This window comes from Temnothorax longispinosus, chromosome 4 (genome assembly GCF_030848805.1).
Source record: "Temnothorax longispinosus isolate EJ_2023e chromosome 4, Tlon_JGU_v1, whole genome shotgun sequence".
Taxonomy (NCBI): Eukaryota; Metazoa; Arthropoda; class Insecta; order Hymenoptera; family Formicidae; genus Temnothorax; species Temnothorax longispinosus.
The window spans coordinates 16,967,471-16,982,144 of NC_092361.1; the positions used below are offsets into that span (position 1 = coordinate 16,967,471).

Here is a 14,674-nt window from a genome sequence, read left to right on the forward strand (position 1 = left end):
CATATCGCCTTATAAATATATTATTTCACGAGGTATAATATATTGTGAGGAATACGTTATGAAATGTTTAATGCAGTTACCAGTTGCGAAGGGTGGAATTATGGACACAAATGTGGATATCTACATCTAAGAAATTCGATCCGACAGCAAGGCTATAGACTGTCATTAGACATTTGCCAGTCGGTCAAAAGATTTTGGTGCTTGCTATACTTATTCGTCGCGTGATCGCTTAAAAAGTATTCTTTTTTTATAATAATAATTTGATTTGTTTCTTTACGACAAATATCACAACGTTTACTTATAATTATTAGATTAATTAGAAAACTTATATGGGTAGAAATGCAATATTTTTATTATTTACAAATAACATTTGTAAATAATAGAAAATAAAGAAATATCTATTAAACACTTATAATATAAATATAGAAGCATTCTTTAATTGACAAAATTGCAAATTACTTTAAAGTTACGTTTAATAATATTGTACGTTACACAAAGTTTGCAGAAAACAATTACATGTATTGTGTGCTTCGCAGGTGATATAAAAGAAGACAATCTTTTAAAAAATGCGCATACTTAACTTGACTTTTAAACTTTTAACGATATGTGGATGTTGGCCACCAAATTCTTGGTCATCACTGCATAAACGCGTAGCGTACTACGTGTATGCAAGCATAATAATCTTCTTACTAAATACCTTTATAATATCGGTATTAGTAGACATGACCCTAATAATAGACAATGCCGACGATTTTTGCGATAGTTTCTTTGTGTTAATAGACATATTAAATTCTTGCCTTAAAGTATTCACTTTGCTCATAAATCGCAAAAACATTATTATGCTAATAGACATACTGACGAAGAAACCATGTGAACCGTCGACATCGACTGAAATAAACATTGTCTATAAATTCGATAAAAGTATAGAGTAAGTATTAACAAACATCAATAACATCATAATATACCAATAATTACTTAATATTAACAAAACTATTAAAATTTATTTTGTGTTATTTTTCACATATAAATTTTTTACGTAAATATTTCTTTTTTTATTTAAATGCTTAATATATTTAATGTATCGAAAATAGAAACGTGCAATAGAACATACCTAAAAATTATTAAAAATATATTGTTTTTTTTTAATTTAACCCATGTTCATGAAGTTCTCGAAATCTTTTCTGTTTTGTTATTATGTATCTTGGCTTTTAATAAAAAATTTTAGAATGTATTGATATTTAGGCGTAAAATGAGTTGCTCTTTCTGAAAATCTGGTCGGCGAGAGAATGGAATATCTGAAAAAGAAGATTTAAAGTTGAAAGTGAAAGTAAAAGAAGTAAGTGGTTAGGTCTGTACCTCCCTACTGACAAATATTCAACTAATAACTATATAATTTCATCTGCTTTCTTGAGTAGAATAAATCTGTATGATTATTATTTGAGTGACCTATAATACCTGTAAATTTTACTTAAAGCGATAGACAAAATTATTTATTAGTTAAATATTTTTCAATAAATAGGCGAGATCACTTACTTATTTACATCTAATTTGAATCTTTGTATTCTTTTTGGATCTCCCACTTTAATGCCGACTTCATTTTTGGAATGAGCAACTCCTTGATTTTACTATATAAAAGGCGGTCTAAAAATTTTTATTACAACCGGAGTTAAGGATTTAAAAGGGTATAGACCGTATTTTAAAAAGTGCATATTATAAATAAATAAATATAAATAGGTAGATAAATAAAAAAATTTATATAAAATCTAAGAAATAAGATTATTATATATGTATATGAGGAACATTTTATAATTATATTTTAGAAATAATACCTGGCGCTACGTATATCTGGAAGTGATAACATTATTATGTACGATGTTATCTCTTTTATTCATGAACTTCAGAAATAGAATATTACCGTACAGAGCATGGTTTCCATTTGATTATTCGTCAACGTTTCTGTTCTCTCTGATGTTCACTTATCAAATGATAGGTTTCTGTGTCGCAGCAGTCGTTAATATTGGTTGCGATACTCTCATCTGTGGATTATTAGTCCATATTTGCTGTCAAATTGAGATCTTAACTCATCGCTTGAGAAGAATTATATCTCATTCAAACGTTCTTCGCGACTGCGTGCGTCATCATTATGATATATATAGGTTAAGTTTTTTCCAATTTTGTCAATTATATAAATTTTTACAATAGTCTTTAAATTAATATATATCGTTTACATCTGAATATAATATCGTTCTCATCAAGTATATATTTTATAAAAATATATGTTATTACACAAACAAAATTATTAAATTTTAGGCTTGCGTTTATTGTAAATGAAAGGTTTAGACTGACTATTGCTATCCAATTTATAGAAACTACATTGGTGGTATGCTTTTGTCTTTATCAATTAACTATAGCAACAACGAAAGCCAGATATATCGAAATGGTATCATATGTATCTGTTATTTTGATTCAAAACTTCATCTATTGTTGGTATGGGAACGAATTAAAAACAAAGGTATGGTAATAGAGATTTAGTATTAGGAGTGATGGGTATCAATGCTTTTAATTAAATGCTGATATTATTCTGTATAAATTTTGTTGCAAAATTCTAACAGTCTGTTATCAAAACATTTTAATACTTACGAAGGAGAGGGTCCCGTTTACCTGCAATTGCCAGTAGCTTTGTTTGCTTACAACATTTTTGTCGACAGCTTCGTTTGCCAACATTCCCGATTGCCTAGAGAGCGATTGCCAATATAAGCATTATATTGCGCACTTGTAGTAATTAAAAATACGAATGTGCGTTCGCGCACATATGGTCTTATTATGCACAAACACATTGCACACATGACTTTATTGCGCATGCCGATTGCGCACATGACATTATTGCGTACATACACAAAAGTTGGAAATCCGTGTATGTGCGCAATAACGTTATGTGTGCAATGTGTATCTCTTACAGAAATTTAATACTGGAAGTGATTATTTGGCTAGTGATTAATTATTCATTTTGAGTATTAAAAGCATTAAAAACAGTGCTTTTAATACTAAAAATAAGTAATTAATCACTTGCCAAATAGTCACTTACAGTATTAAATTTCTGTAACGGATGTGCGAAATAAAGTCATGTGTGCAATGTGTTTGTGCGTAATAAGACCATGGGCGCAAATTTTGTTCGTATTTTTAATTATTACATGTGCGCAGTAATGCTTGTAGACAATCGCAAATTGCTCTGTAGGCAATCGGGAATGTCGGCAAACGAAGCTGTCGGCAAAATGTTGTGGGCAAACGAAGCTGTTGGCAATCGGGAATGTAGGCAAACGGAGCTCCCCCTCCTCTACAAGGTATCGGTAACATAAATATATTTTGTTTCTTACACAAATGCTATCTATGAATACATTGCGCACATTTTAATAGAGTCAACAAATGATTGACAACATTTACGAAATGGAGTGGTTGACATTGGACAAAAATAGAAGGAAGTCTTTAATGATAATAATGAGGCGAACAACTGTACCTATTCAGATTACTTGTGCTTATGTTGTTCCCATGAATCTTGAAACTTTTACGGGTGTTAGTATAAATGTTATAAAGCTAATTTCGCCAAATTTTAATTTTAGATATATCTAAATATGTTCCATGCATTTAAAAAATAATTTATGTGTCTGTGAAGTTGGCATATCATTTTCCAGCAGATCAAAAATAAAAGGAAGTTCTTGTCGCATGTAGTCGAGTTCTATAGTTCCTGATACATTTTAGTAATAGTTCTGGCGATTTTACCCAAAAACCAATCGATCGAAAAAATGATCTGCTACCTTCCCGTAGCAGATCATTTTCTAGCAGATAAAAAATAAAAGAGAGTTCTTCTCGCATACAGTCGAGTTCTATAGTTCCTGATACTTTTTAGCGATTCATATTCAAAATGGCGCAACAGTCCTATATAGTCGGATCTGGGCCTCCCTCAAAGTCATGTGCTTGTGGTGCGCACGCTGGTTGTACACATCAAGCACATGAAACCTACAGTTTTAACGCCGAATCCGAACGGCAAAAGTAGAGGGGGTTTCGAGGCAAGGGATACTCCTGACGGGCTGCCATTCCGTCGAAGAAGAGAGACAAGCGATACAATTTTATTTATTTTGGTTTCTACCAGGACTGGATTCGAACCTGAGATCTTTGCTTTAGCAGACCAGTGCGCTGTCTGCTACGCCACGCTCGCTCTCACTTTTTAGCGATAGTTCTGTTAATTTTACTAAAAAAATCCATTGAAAAAATTATCTGCTAGTTTTCCATAGCATAGAGTGAGATGCCGACGAAATCTCGGTTTATATAAAACATTTTTCGAATAGTTCTGAACATACTGAAGCATTTTCTAAAAAGTTCCCGGCACCACCAATATTGTATGATTTTTTAATAAATTAATACCCCCCGAACGCCGAGTACTTAGAAAGAATAGAGTGATATGCTGTGCAAAATGTTGGAGTTCCGGTTTATCTAAAATATTTTTCCGGAACTATGACATTTCGTACAGCATATCACTCTATTTTCTCAAAATACGCATTGCTCGGGTGATATGAATTTATAAAAAAATCTTGCAATATAGCTAGTGTCGGGAACTCTTCAGAAAATGATTCAGTATGCTAAGAACTATTCAAAAAATATTTTAGATAAACCGGTTCTCCGACATTTCGTACAGCATATCATTCTATTCTCTCTAAGTACTCGGCTTTCGGGCGGTATTAATTTATAAAAAAATCGTGTAACATTGCTAGTGCCGGGAACATTTTAGAAAATGCTTCAGTATTCTCAGAACTATTAAAAAAATATTTTACATAAACCGTAACCCCGAGATTTTGTCGGCACCTCACTCAATGCTACGGAAAACTAGCAGATAATTTTTTCAATGAATTTTTTTGGCAAAATTACCAGAATTACCGCTAAAAAGTATCAGGAACTATAGAACTCGACTGTATGCGAAAAGAACTCCCTTTTATTTTTGATCTGCTAGAAAATGATATGCCAACTTCACCGACATATGATTTGTAATATATTGATTTATTATATTATTAAAATATTTTAACAAAAACATAATATTATATCCTTTTAATTTTAAGTATTTAATAAAAAATTCTTCACGCTATTTTTATGAAATAAATTTGGAAAATACTGGAAGTTTGGAATAATTATTTGGAATGATATAAACAAAAATTCAGCACTATATGTATTTAATGTTAAAATTTATTGTATCTAATATTATTGTTGACAAAATTAGCTGCAAATTTATTAATTACTGCACCTATTTAGATAACCATAAAGATTATTTGTTTATTAATTTTAGATACTTAAAATGGCTTATTCCACTTACAACTTACTTACACAAAATATGCAAGTGTGATTGTATGAGAAACTGATGGACTTAAAGTACTACTCATATCATAATATTAAATCTGAGAAGAGAAAAGAAAAGAAGAAAGAAGATAGCATATTTGCAATTAGTACTAACAATTAGCATTAGTTATTGTCACCTAACACACTACATTTAATGTATCACCTTATTAAAATAGAAAAATAGAAAAGAATGATAGAAAACTGTTGTTTATTCTATTGTGTAATTTTCTTATATTTTTACATTTATTAACATCTGTTTTGTATTTGTCTTTTACATTTTAAACTTTTTTGCCTAACCTGCCTTCTGTGACACGTAAATATAATATAATTTTAACATGTTTTGTTTGTATCGTGGGAATCAGAAATTACAATGCTTAAAATCAATACTGAGACAAAACCTTAAATCACTTTTGCAAATAGGGAATGTGGGACAAGACACGGTATTTAAAGTTTAACCATGTGAAATGAGCACTAAGCATAAGTATAAAAAAAACATCCACTTTTTCAACACACAAATCCTGTTATTGTGTATCCTTCTTTACATGTAAAGATGGTTGAAACTAATAAACATGTATATGAATATGATTGGTTTAGAAAGCAATACTTGAAAAAACGTCTTTTGCAGCGCCTTGCAAATAGGTAGGACAAGACGAGGTACTTCCATTTACCCGCCCTAAATATTTAAATTTAACATTGAAAAGTCAAAATAAAGGAATGAAATGTTTATTACTAGTTAAGACAATCGTAAATATTCCATATTTATTTATTTCTCACATAAAACGCATGCAGACATGAACGTCTTTATCCTTATTGTCAATACCTGCGCAAGAGTTATGTGCCCATCGCGCACAAGCGGTGCAACGAATCCACTCGATCTTCGTCGAACTAATTATGACACTGGTCATCTTAAACAACTTCGCTACAAAATGTTGTTGGGGTATAGTACCTAGTACCCCGTCATGCCCCATCCAGTTTTGCCGCGAAGCAACACTTTTATGTTATTTCATAATAATGCAAAACTTGTGCATTAAAAATAAAAACGTCGACTGTTTTGGAACTCAGGAATCCATGTCGCAAGATAGTGCAAAAAGAGAGCTAACAATAAGAAAGTAAGAAGATTATTATGCTTGCATACACGTAGTACGCTACGCGTTTATGCGATGATGACCAAGAATCTGGTCACCAACATCCAGACATCGTTAAAAATATATAAGTTAATTTAAGTATGCGCATTTTTTTTAAAGATTATCTTCTTTTATATCACCTGCGAAGCACACAATACATGTAACTGTTTCCTGCAAAGTTTGGGTAACGTACAATATTATTAATTAAACGTAACTTTAAAGTAATTTGCAATTTTGTCAATTAAAGAATGCATCTATATTTATTATAAGTGTTTAATAGATATTTCTATTATTTATAAATATTATTGTTAACTATTGTTAACAAATATTATTATTGTAATTTATTTTTCAGTAAATAGGCGAGGTTACTTACTTATTTACATCTACCCGGTAAATATTTTTTATATAATAACATCTAAATATATATATAATCATATAATGTTATATAAAATATTATATAAAATATCTCTATATATGTTTTTTTCTCTTGTATAATCTCTGTTCGTATGTTACAAGAAAAATAATAAGAGAAAGAATTGGAAAATAATTAAAAAGATAATTTTTGCATAGTTTTTTTTATTGTTTTTGCATTGTTCATTTATTTGCCTATATGTATATAATCATTTATAATCGTATATATAAATATAATAATACATATAAAATTTAATTTTCTCTATCTCTATACATATAAAAATGAATGTATGTATGTTTGTCTGACTGCGAACTCATTCATTCATTAATGGACCGATTTTCTGGAAACCAGTACCAAAATTTGTTTAATTTTTCGGGGGATGGTATCGAGATGAAGAATAAATTAATATAAAAAAATAAAAATAAAAATTAAAAAAATTAAAAAAGGGGCCCTATATATATATATATATATATTATATATTACAAAATTATATAAAAAAGGTTCCTTTTTTCAAAAAAAAATTTTTAGGGGTAAATATTACTATTCGGGGAAAAAACATCGTCTACTGTCTAATAAATATAGCCCGCAGAGGGTTTTGGGAAGGGGTTGAAGCGAGGGGTAAAAGTCTGCTGGAAAAGAATGTTTATTAGCATCAGTTGCGTTTAAAATTTGATGATCAATTTAATTTGTGATATTATTATTCTACTCTCACAGTTTTCAAATTAGAACAACCAAATTTAGATTATCTCTGATACTAACTTAGACCGTAGAGAGTTTTTGGAAGGGGTCTAAGCCCGGGCCCAGCAAACGAAAAAAGATTGAAAAGAATTAAAACAGGATTGCCAGGAATTCAATTAAGGTCTTTCCGAATTCCATTTTGTCCAAAAAAGGGTTGAAATAGTTTCAATATCATGGAATTCCTTATTTTGGAAAGAATTTGTCTTTTTTGAATCCTATCCAATTCCGACACAAAAACGTAACGAAATGAATACCACTGAATGCCAGGTTAGGGATTGGAAAGTTTCGTCATGAATTCCATTGAATACCATTGATTCCGTCAACGAAATGAATACCATTAAATGCCAAACTACGAATTAAAATTTTCCGTATTAAATTCAATGGAATTCAATGGAAACTCTTTCAACTCTTTTTTTTTGGACAAAATGGAATTCCTGGCAATCTCGTTTTAATTCTTTTCAATCTTTTTTTGTTTGCTGGGGGGACAACGGGCCCCCATACAAAATTGTTTAAAAAAAGTCACTTAAAAAAAAATTTTTTTGGGGTGAATGTTACTATTCGGGGAAAAGAAGGAAGAGCTGCTGAGCCCGCGCGAAGCACGGGCGAAAAAGCTAGATATAATTACATATGAGCAAATTTTTCACATTTGCAGACTTTTTTTGTAAAAAAACAATGCAAAAATTTTCCTTTTAATTATTTTCTAGTTCTTTTCTTATTATTTTTTTTGTACATATTAAGCACTTATAATAAATATAGAACCATTCTTTAATTTACAAAATTGCAAATTATTTTAAAGATACGTTTAATTAATAATGTTGTACGTTACACTAAATTTGCAGAAAACAATTACATGTATTGTGTGCTTGGCAGGTAATATTAAAAGAATATAATCTTTTAAAAAATGCGCATACTTAAGTTGAGTTTTATACTTTTAATGATGTCTGGATGTTGGCGACCAAATTCTTGGTCATCATTGCATAAACGCGTAGCGTACTACGTGTATACAAGCATAACAGTTTTCATAATAAATACCTTTATGCTATCGCTATTACTAGATCTCATTCTAATAGTGGACAATGTCGACGATTTTTGCGATAGTCTCTTTGTACTAGTAGACATGTTAAATTCTTGCTTTAAAATATTCCTTTTGCTCATAAATCGCAAAAACATTATTATGATAATCGACATACTGACGAAGAAACCATGTGAACCGTCGACATCGACTGAAATAAACATTGTCTATAAATTCGATAAAAGTATGGAGTAAGTATTAACAAACATCAATTAACAAACATCATAATATACCGATAATTACTTAATATTAACAAAACTATTAAAATTTATTTTGTGTTATTTTTCACATATAAATTTCTTACGTAAATATTTCTTCTCTTATTTAAATGCTTAATATAATTAATGTATCAAAAATAGAAACGTGCATAAGAACACACCTAAACATTATTAAAAATATATTGTTTTTTTTAATTTAACCTATGAAGTTCTCGAAGTCTTTTCTGTTATGTTATTATGTATCTTGGCTTTTAATAAAAATTTTTAGAATGTATTGATATTTAGTCGTAAAATGAGTTGCTCTTTCCGAAAATCTGGTCGGCGAGAGAATGGAATATCTGAAAAAGAAGATTTAAAAAGTTGAAGGTGAAAGTTTCTTTTGAAATAAGTGGTTAGGTCTGTACCTTTCTGCTGACTAATTTCATCTGCTTTCTTGAGTAGAATAAATCTATATGATTATTATTTGAGTTATCTATAATACCTATAAATTTTACTTAAAGCGATAGACAAAATTATTTATTAGTTAAATATTTTTCAGTAAATAGGCGAGGTTACTTACTTATTTACATCTAATTTGAATCTTTGTATTCTTTTTGGATCTCCCACTTTAATGCCGACTTCATTTTTGGAATGAGCAACTCCTTTATTTTACTATATAAAATGCGGTCTAAAAATTTGTATTACAACCGGAGTTAAAGATTTAATAGGGTAAAAAATGCACATTATAAATAAATAAATAGGTTGATAAATAAAGATAAAAAAAATTTATATGAAATCTAAGAATTAAGATTATTATATACGTATTTGAGGAACATTTTATAATTATTTTAGAAATACTACTTGGTGCTACGTATATGTGGAAGGGATAGCATACTTATTTACGGTGTTATCTCTTTTATTCATGAACTTCAGAAATAGAGTATTACCATACAGAGCATGGTTGCCATTTGATTATTCGTCAACGTTTCTGTTCTCTTTGATGTTCACTTATCAAATGATAGGTTTGGCTGTCGCAATAGTCGTTAGTGTTGGTTGCGATACTTTCATCTGTGGATTATTAGTCCATATTTGTTGTCAACTTGAGATCTCAACTCATCGTTTGAGAAAAATTATATCTCATTCAAACGTTCTTCGCGATTGCGTGCATCATCATTATGATATATATAGGTTATGTTTTACAATTTTGTCAATTTTATAAATTTTTACAATAGTTTTTAAATTAATATGTATCGTTTACATCTGAATATAATATTGTTCTCAAGTATACATTTTATTAAAATATATGTTATTACACAAACAAAAATTTTAAATTTTAGGCTTGCGTTTATTGTAAATAAAAGGTTTAGACTGACTATTGCTATACAATTTATAATAAGTACATTGGGTGTATGCTTTTGCCTTTATCAATTAAGTATAGCAACAACGAAACCCAGACAAATTGAAATGGCATCATATATGATTTGTTTTTTGTTTCAAACCCTCTTCTATTGTTGGTATGGGGACGAATTAAAGACAAAGGTATGGTAATAGAGATTTAGTATTAGGAGTGATGGGTATCTATGCTTTTAATTAAATGCTAATGCTATTCTGTATAAATTTTGTTGCAAAATTCAAACAGTCTGTTATCAAAACACTTTAATATCTACGAGGGAGAGGGTCCCGCTTACCTACATTCCCAATTGCCAATAGCTTTGTTTGCTTACAACATTTTGTCGACAGCTCCGTTTGCCAACATTCCCGATTGCCTAGAGAGCGATTGCCAATATAAGCATTATATTGCGCACATGTAAAAATTAAAAATACGAATGTGCGTTTGCGCACATGGTCTTATTATGCACAAACACATTGCACACACGACTTTATTGCACATGCCGATTGCGCACATGACATTATTGCGTACATACACAAAAGTTGGAAATCCGTGCATGTGCGCAATAACGTTACACAGTAAAAAATAAAATGTTAATCGTAACATTTTTCAAATGTCCCAGAAAGTCCACTCTAAATTTTGAGTTAAAATAACTTATTCATCGCGTGTTACTTGTTGACAAATTAGAAATGTTAATTTATTGACACTATATTTTACATTTATATTTGTTCTTTTAACTTTAAGTATAATTTTAAAATAACTTGTAAAAAATGTCGATATAACATATTTGAATAAACGATAGTTATTTCAACTTAAGAGAAATGTTGTTTTGAACATTTGATTGTAGTAAATTTGATTATTTTGTATGTCAAAGTTTACGATTATTTGAAGATTTACTTTAACTTTTGTTTATGTTAAAATAACTTTAAAGCGTGTTGATTTTTTGAAATAATTATGTTAAAAGAACTCAAAATAATATTCAATTTCTAACTGACATACATAAAGTGTTAAGTTTTCACGTTGACATTAATATAACACATAAAAATGTTACGAAAATAATAACATAGCTGTTGTATGTTAATTTTACATTGAAATAATAGTCAAATCTTGGTAACACAAGAAAATTTTAACATTTGGACGCACGATTTTTTACTGTGTATGTGTGCAAAGAGTATGTGCGCAATATAAGCGTGAGTGCAAAGGGTTAATATAATTTTCTTATTTTATGTTTGCAATATGGCCATATGTGCAATGTGTATGTGTGCAATAAAGTCATGTGTGCAATGTGTTTGTGCGTAATGAGGCCATGTGCGCAAACTTATGTTCGTATTTTTTATTATTACATGTGCGCAATAATGCTCGTAGACAATCGCAAATCGCTCTGTAGGCAATCGGGAATGTCGGCAAACAAAGCTGTCGGCAAAATGTTGTGGGCAAACGAAGCTGTTGGCAATCGGGAATGTAGGCAAACAAAGCTCCCCCTCCTCTACGAGGTATCTGTAACATAAATATATTTTGTTTCTTACATAAATGCTATCTATGGATACATTGCACACATTTTAATAGAGTCAACAAATGATTGACAATATTTACGAAATGGAGTGGATGACATTGGACAAAAATAGACTAAAGTCTTTAATGATAATAATGAGGCGAACAACTGTACCTATTCAGATTACTTGTGCTTATATTGTTCCCATGAATCTTGAAACTTTTATGGGTGTTAGTATAAATGTTATAAAGCTAATTTTGCCAAATTTTAATTTTAGATATAGGTATTTAAATATGTTCTATGCATTTAAGGAATGATTTATAATATATTGATTTATTATATTATTAAAATATTTTAACACAAACAAATATTATCCATTTAATTTTAAGTATTTAATAAATTAAAATTGTTCACGCTATTTATGAAATAAATTTGGAAAATACTGGAAATTTGAAATCATTATTTGGAATAATATAAACAAGTTCAACACTATATGTATTTAATGTTAAAATTTAATGTATCTAATATTATTGTTGACAAAATTAGCTGCAAATTTATTAATTACTGAACCTATTTAGATAACCATAAAGATTATTTGTTTACTAATTTTAGATACTTAAAATGTCTTATTCCACTTACAACTTACTTACACAAAATATGCAAGTGTGATTGTATGAGAAACTGATGGACTTAAAGTACTACTCATATCATAATATTAAATCTGAGAAGAGAAAAAAAAAGAAGAAAAAAGATAGTATATTTGCAATTAGTAGTAACAATTAGCATTAGTTATTGTCACCTAACATACTACATTTAATGTATCATGCACCTTATTAAAGTAAAAAAATAGAAAAAAATGATCGAAAAGTGTTGTTTATTCTTTTGCATATTTTTCTTATATTTTTACATTTATTAACATCTGTTTTGTATTTGTCTTTTACATTTTATACTTTCTTGCCTATCCTGTCTTCTATGACACGTAAATATAATATAATTTTAACATGTTTTGTTTGTATCGTGGGAATCAGAAATTACAATGCCTAAAATCAATACGGAGACAGAATCTTAATGCACTTTTACAAATAGGGAACGTGGGGCAAGACAGGATATTTAATGTTTAACCACGTGAAATGACCACTAAGCATAAGTATAAAAAAAACATCCACTTTTTCAACACAAATCCTGTTATTGTGTATCCTTCTTTACATGTAAAGATGGTTGAAACTAACAAACATGTACACTGAAAAAAAAATGATGTTGTATCAACAGCATCAGTGTAATTGAAATAAAATTGGTTGATGCAACATCAATATTAATGAACGAAATGCATCAGATAGTCAATTCATAATCCAGACATTTGGTCCAATAATATCATTGTAGTTGGAATATCTCGTTATATCAATCATATATCTACTCATCCCAAACACATAATTCTTTATTATAATTACATATGAATTAAATAACTTTCTTGATGTATAATTGAATACCATGTAATCTATGTAACTACATCTGCTGTCACTTCAACTGCGTGAAATACTTAAAAGAAATCAACGGTACGGTTAATGTTATTATGGTTACTACATATGCACCATCTTATTGATTCAAATATAAATTTATTTAATCTGTATACTTTGTGTATATTGCTACAAATCAGTTATTTGTCAGATATTGCACTTAAATATTATTGATTTATATGCAATGATTTTTTAGAGGAAATAGAAATGTGTGTATATTAATTATACAAATGCTCGATGCAATCGACACGTGTAATCCTTAATATCTTTGTGTATATATATAGACAAAATATTATAAATACATGTTTTAATCGTATCAAACGAATGTGTAATCAATATGAAAACATTTCTATTTCCTCTAAATAAAAAAATGCATATGATTCAATAATATTTCACTATAACACCTGACACGCGTAATGCTGTTAATTTAAGTACGGCAACTACGTAAAATACTTAAAGCAAGTCAACGGCACAGTTAATATTATCATGGTTACTACATATGCACCATCTTGTTGATTCAAATATAAATTTATTTAATCTGTATACTTTGTGTATATTGCTACAAATCAGTTATTTGTCAAAAATTACACTTAAATATTGTTGATTCATGTACAATTGTTTTTAGAGGAAATAGAAATGTGTGTATATTAATTGTGGCGGTTCACGCCACCAGTGATACACGCCCACGCGGCAACTGTATTACCGGCAGTTCGCATTGACGCCGCTAGGCGTCGCATCGCCTATACATTCTTTCGAGTTCAAGATTCTGCACCGACTTGTATAAGAGAAGACCCCCTACGGGAATAAATCATATATTTGTAGGCGCTAGTCGCCTTAGGCAAAAGTGCTTGGACGCTACGTCTACCCTACGAGTATAACATATTTAAGTTTAATGTAATTATAAATGTGTAACGTAGTTTGAAGCTTGAAGCTTCATCTATATGAAAAATGTAATCAAATAATTTTGTGTTTACTTTTAAAACAAACTGATGAAACTGATACATTTCAAATAAAAATACTTTTAAAACAATTACTTTTTTATTCTCAGGGCAAGCGACAATAATAATTAAATCAATCTTACGTATAAAACAACTAAACGTATAATTTGTATATTGAATAACATATTTAATCAATTAAAATATATTTAGGTTTAATATAATTATACGTAACATAGCTTCATCTGTACGAAGAATTCAATCAAATAATTTTGTGTTTAGTTTAAAAACAAACTGATACATTTCAAATAAAAATACTTTTAAAACAATCACTTTTTTATTCTCAGGGCAAGCGACAATAATTAAATCAATCGTACGTATAACACAACTAAACGTATAATTTGTATATTGAATAATA

The 14,674-nt window shown here is 29.4% G+C and overlaps 1 protein-coding gene across 1 annotated transcript; it reads left to right on the forward strand.

The window, feature by feature from the left end:
* The first annotated feature begins 172 nt into the window (after positions 1–172).
* Positions 173–12,674, forward strand: LOC139811340 (putative odorant receptor 85d). Its single transcript, XM_071775582.1, has 8 exons — positions 173–236; positions 6,859–6,896; positions 8,496–8,526; positions 8,712–8,919; positions 9,778–10,113; positions 10,263–10,464; positions 11,882–12,037; positions 12,420–12,674. The coding sequence occupies exons 4-8, from the start codon at positions 8,774–8,776 to the stop codon at positions 12,474–12,476; spliced, it is 897 nt and encodes a 298-aa protein (XP_071631683.1). The 5' UTR covers positions 173–236; positions 6,859–6,896; positions 8,496–8,526; positions 8,712–8,773; the 3' UTR covers positions 12,477–12,674.
* Positions 12,675–14,674: the final 2,000 nt, after the last annotated feature.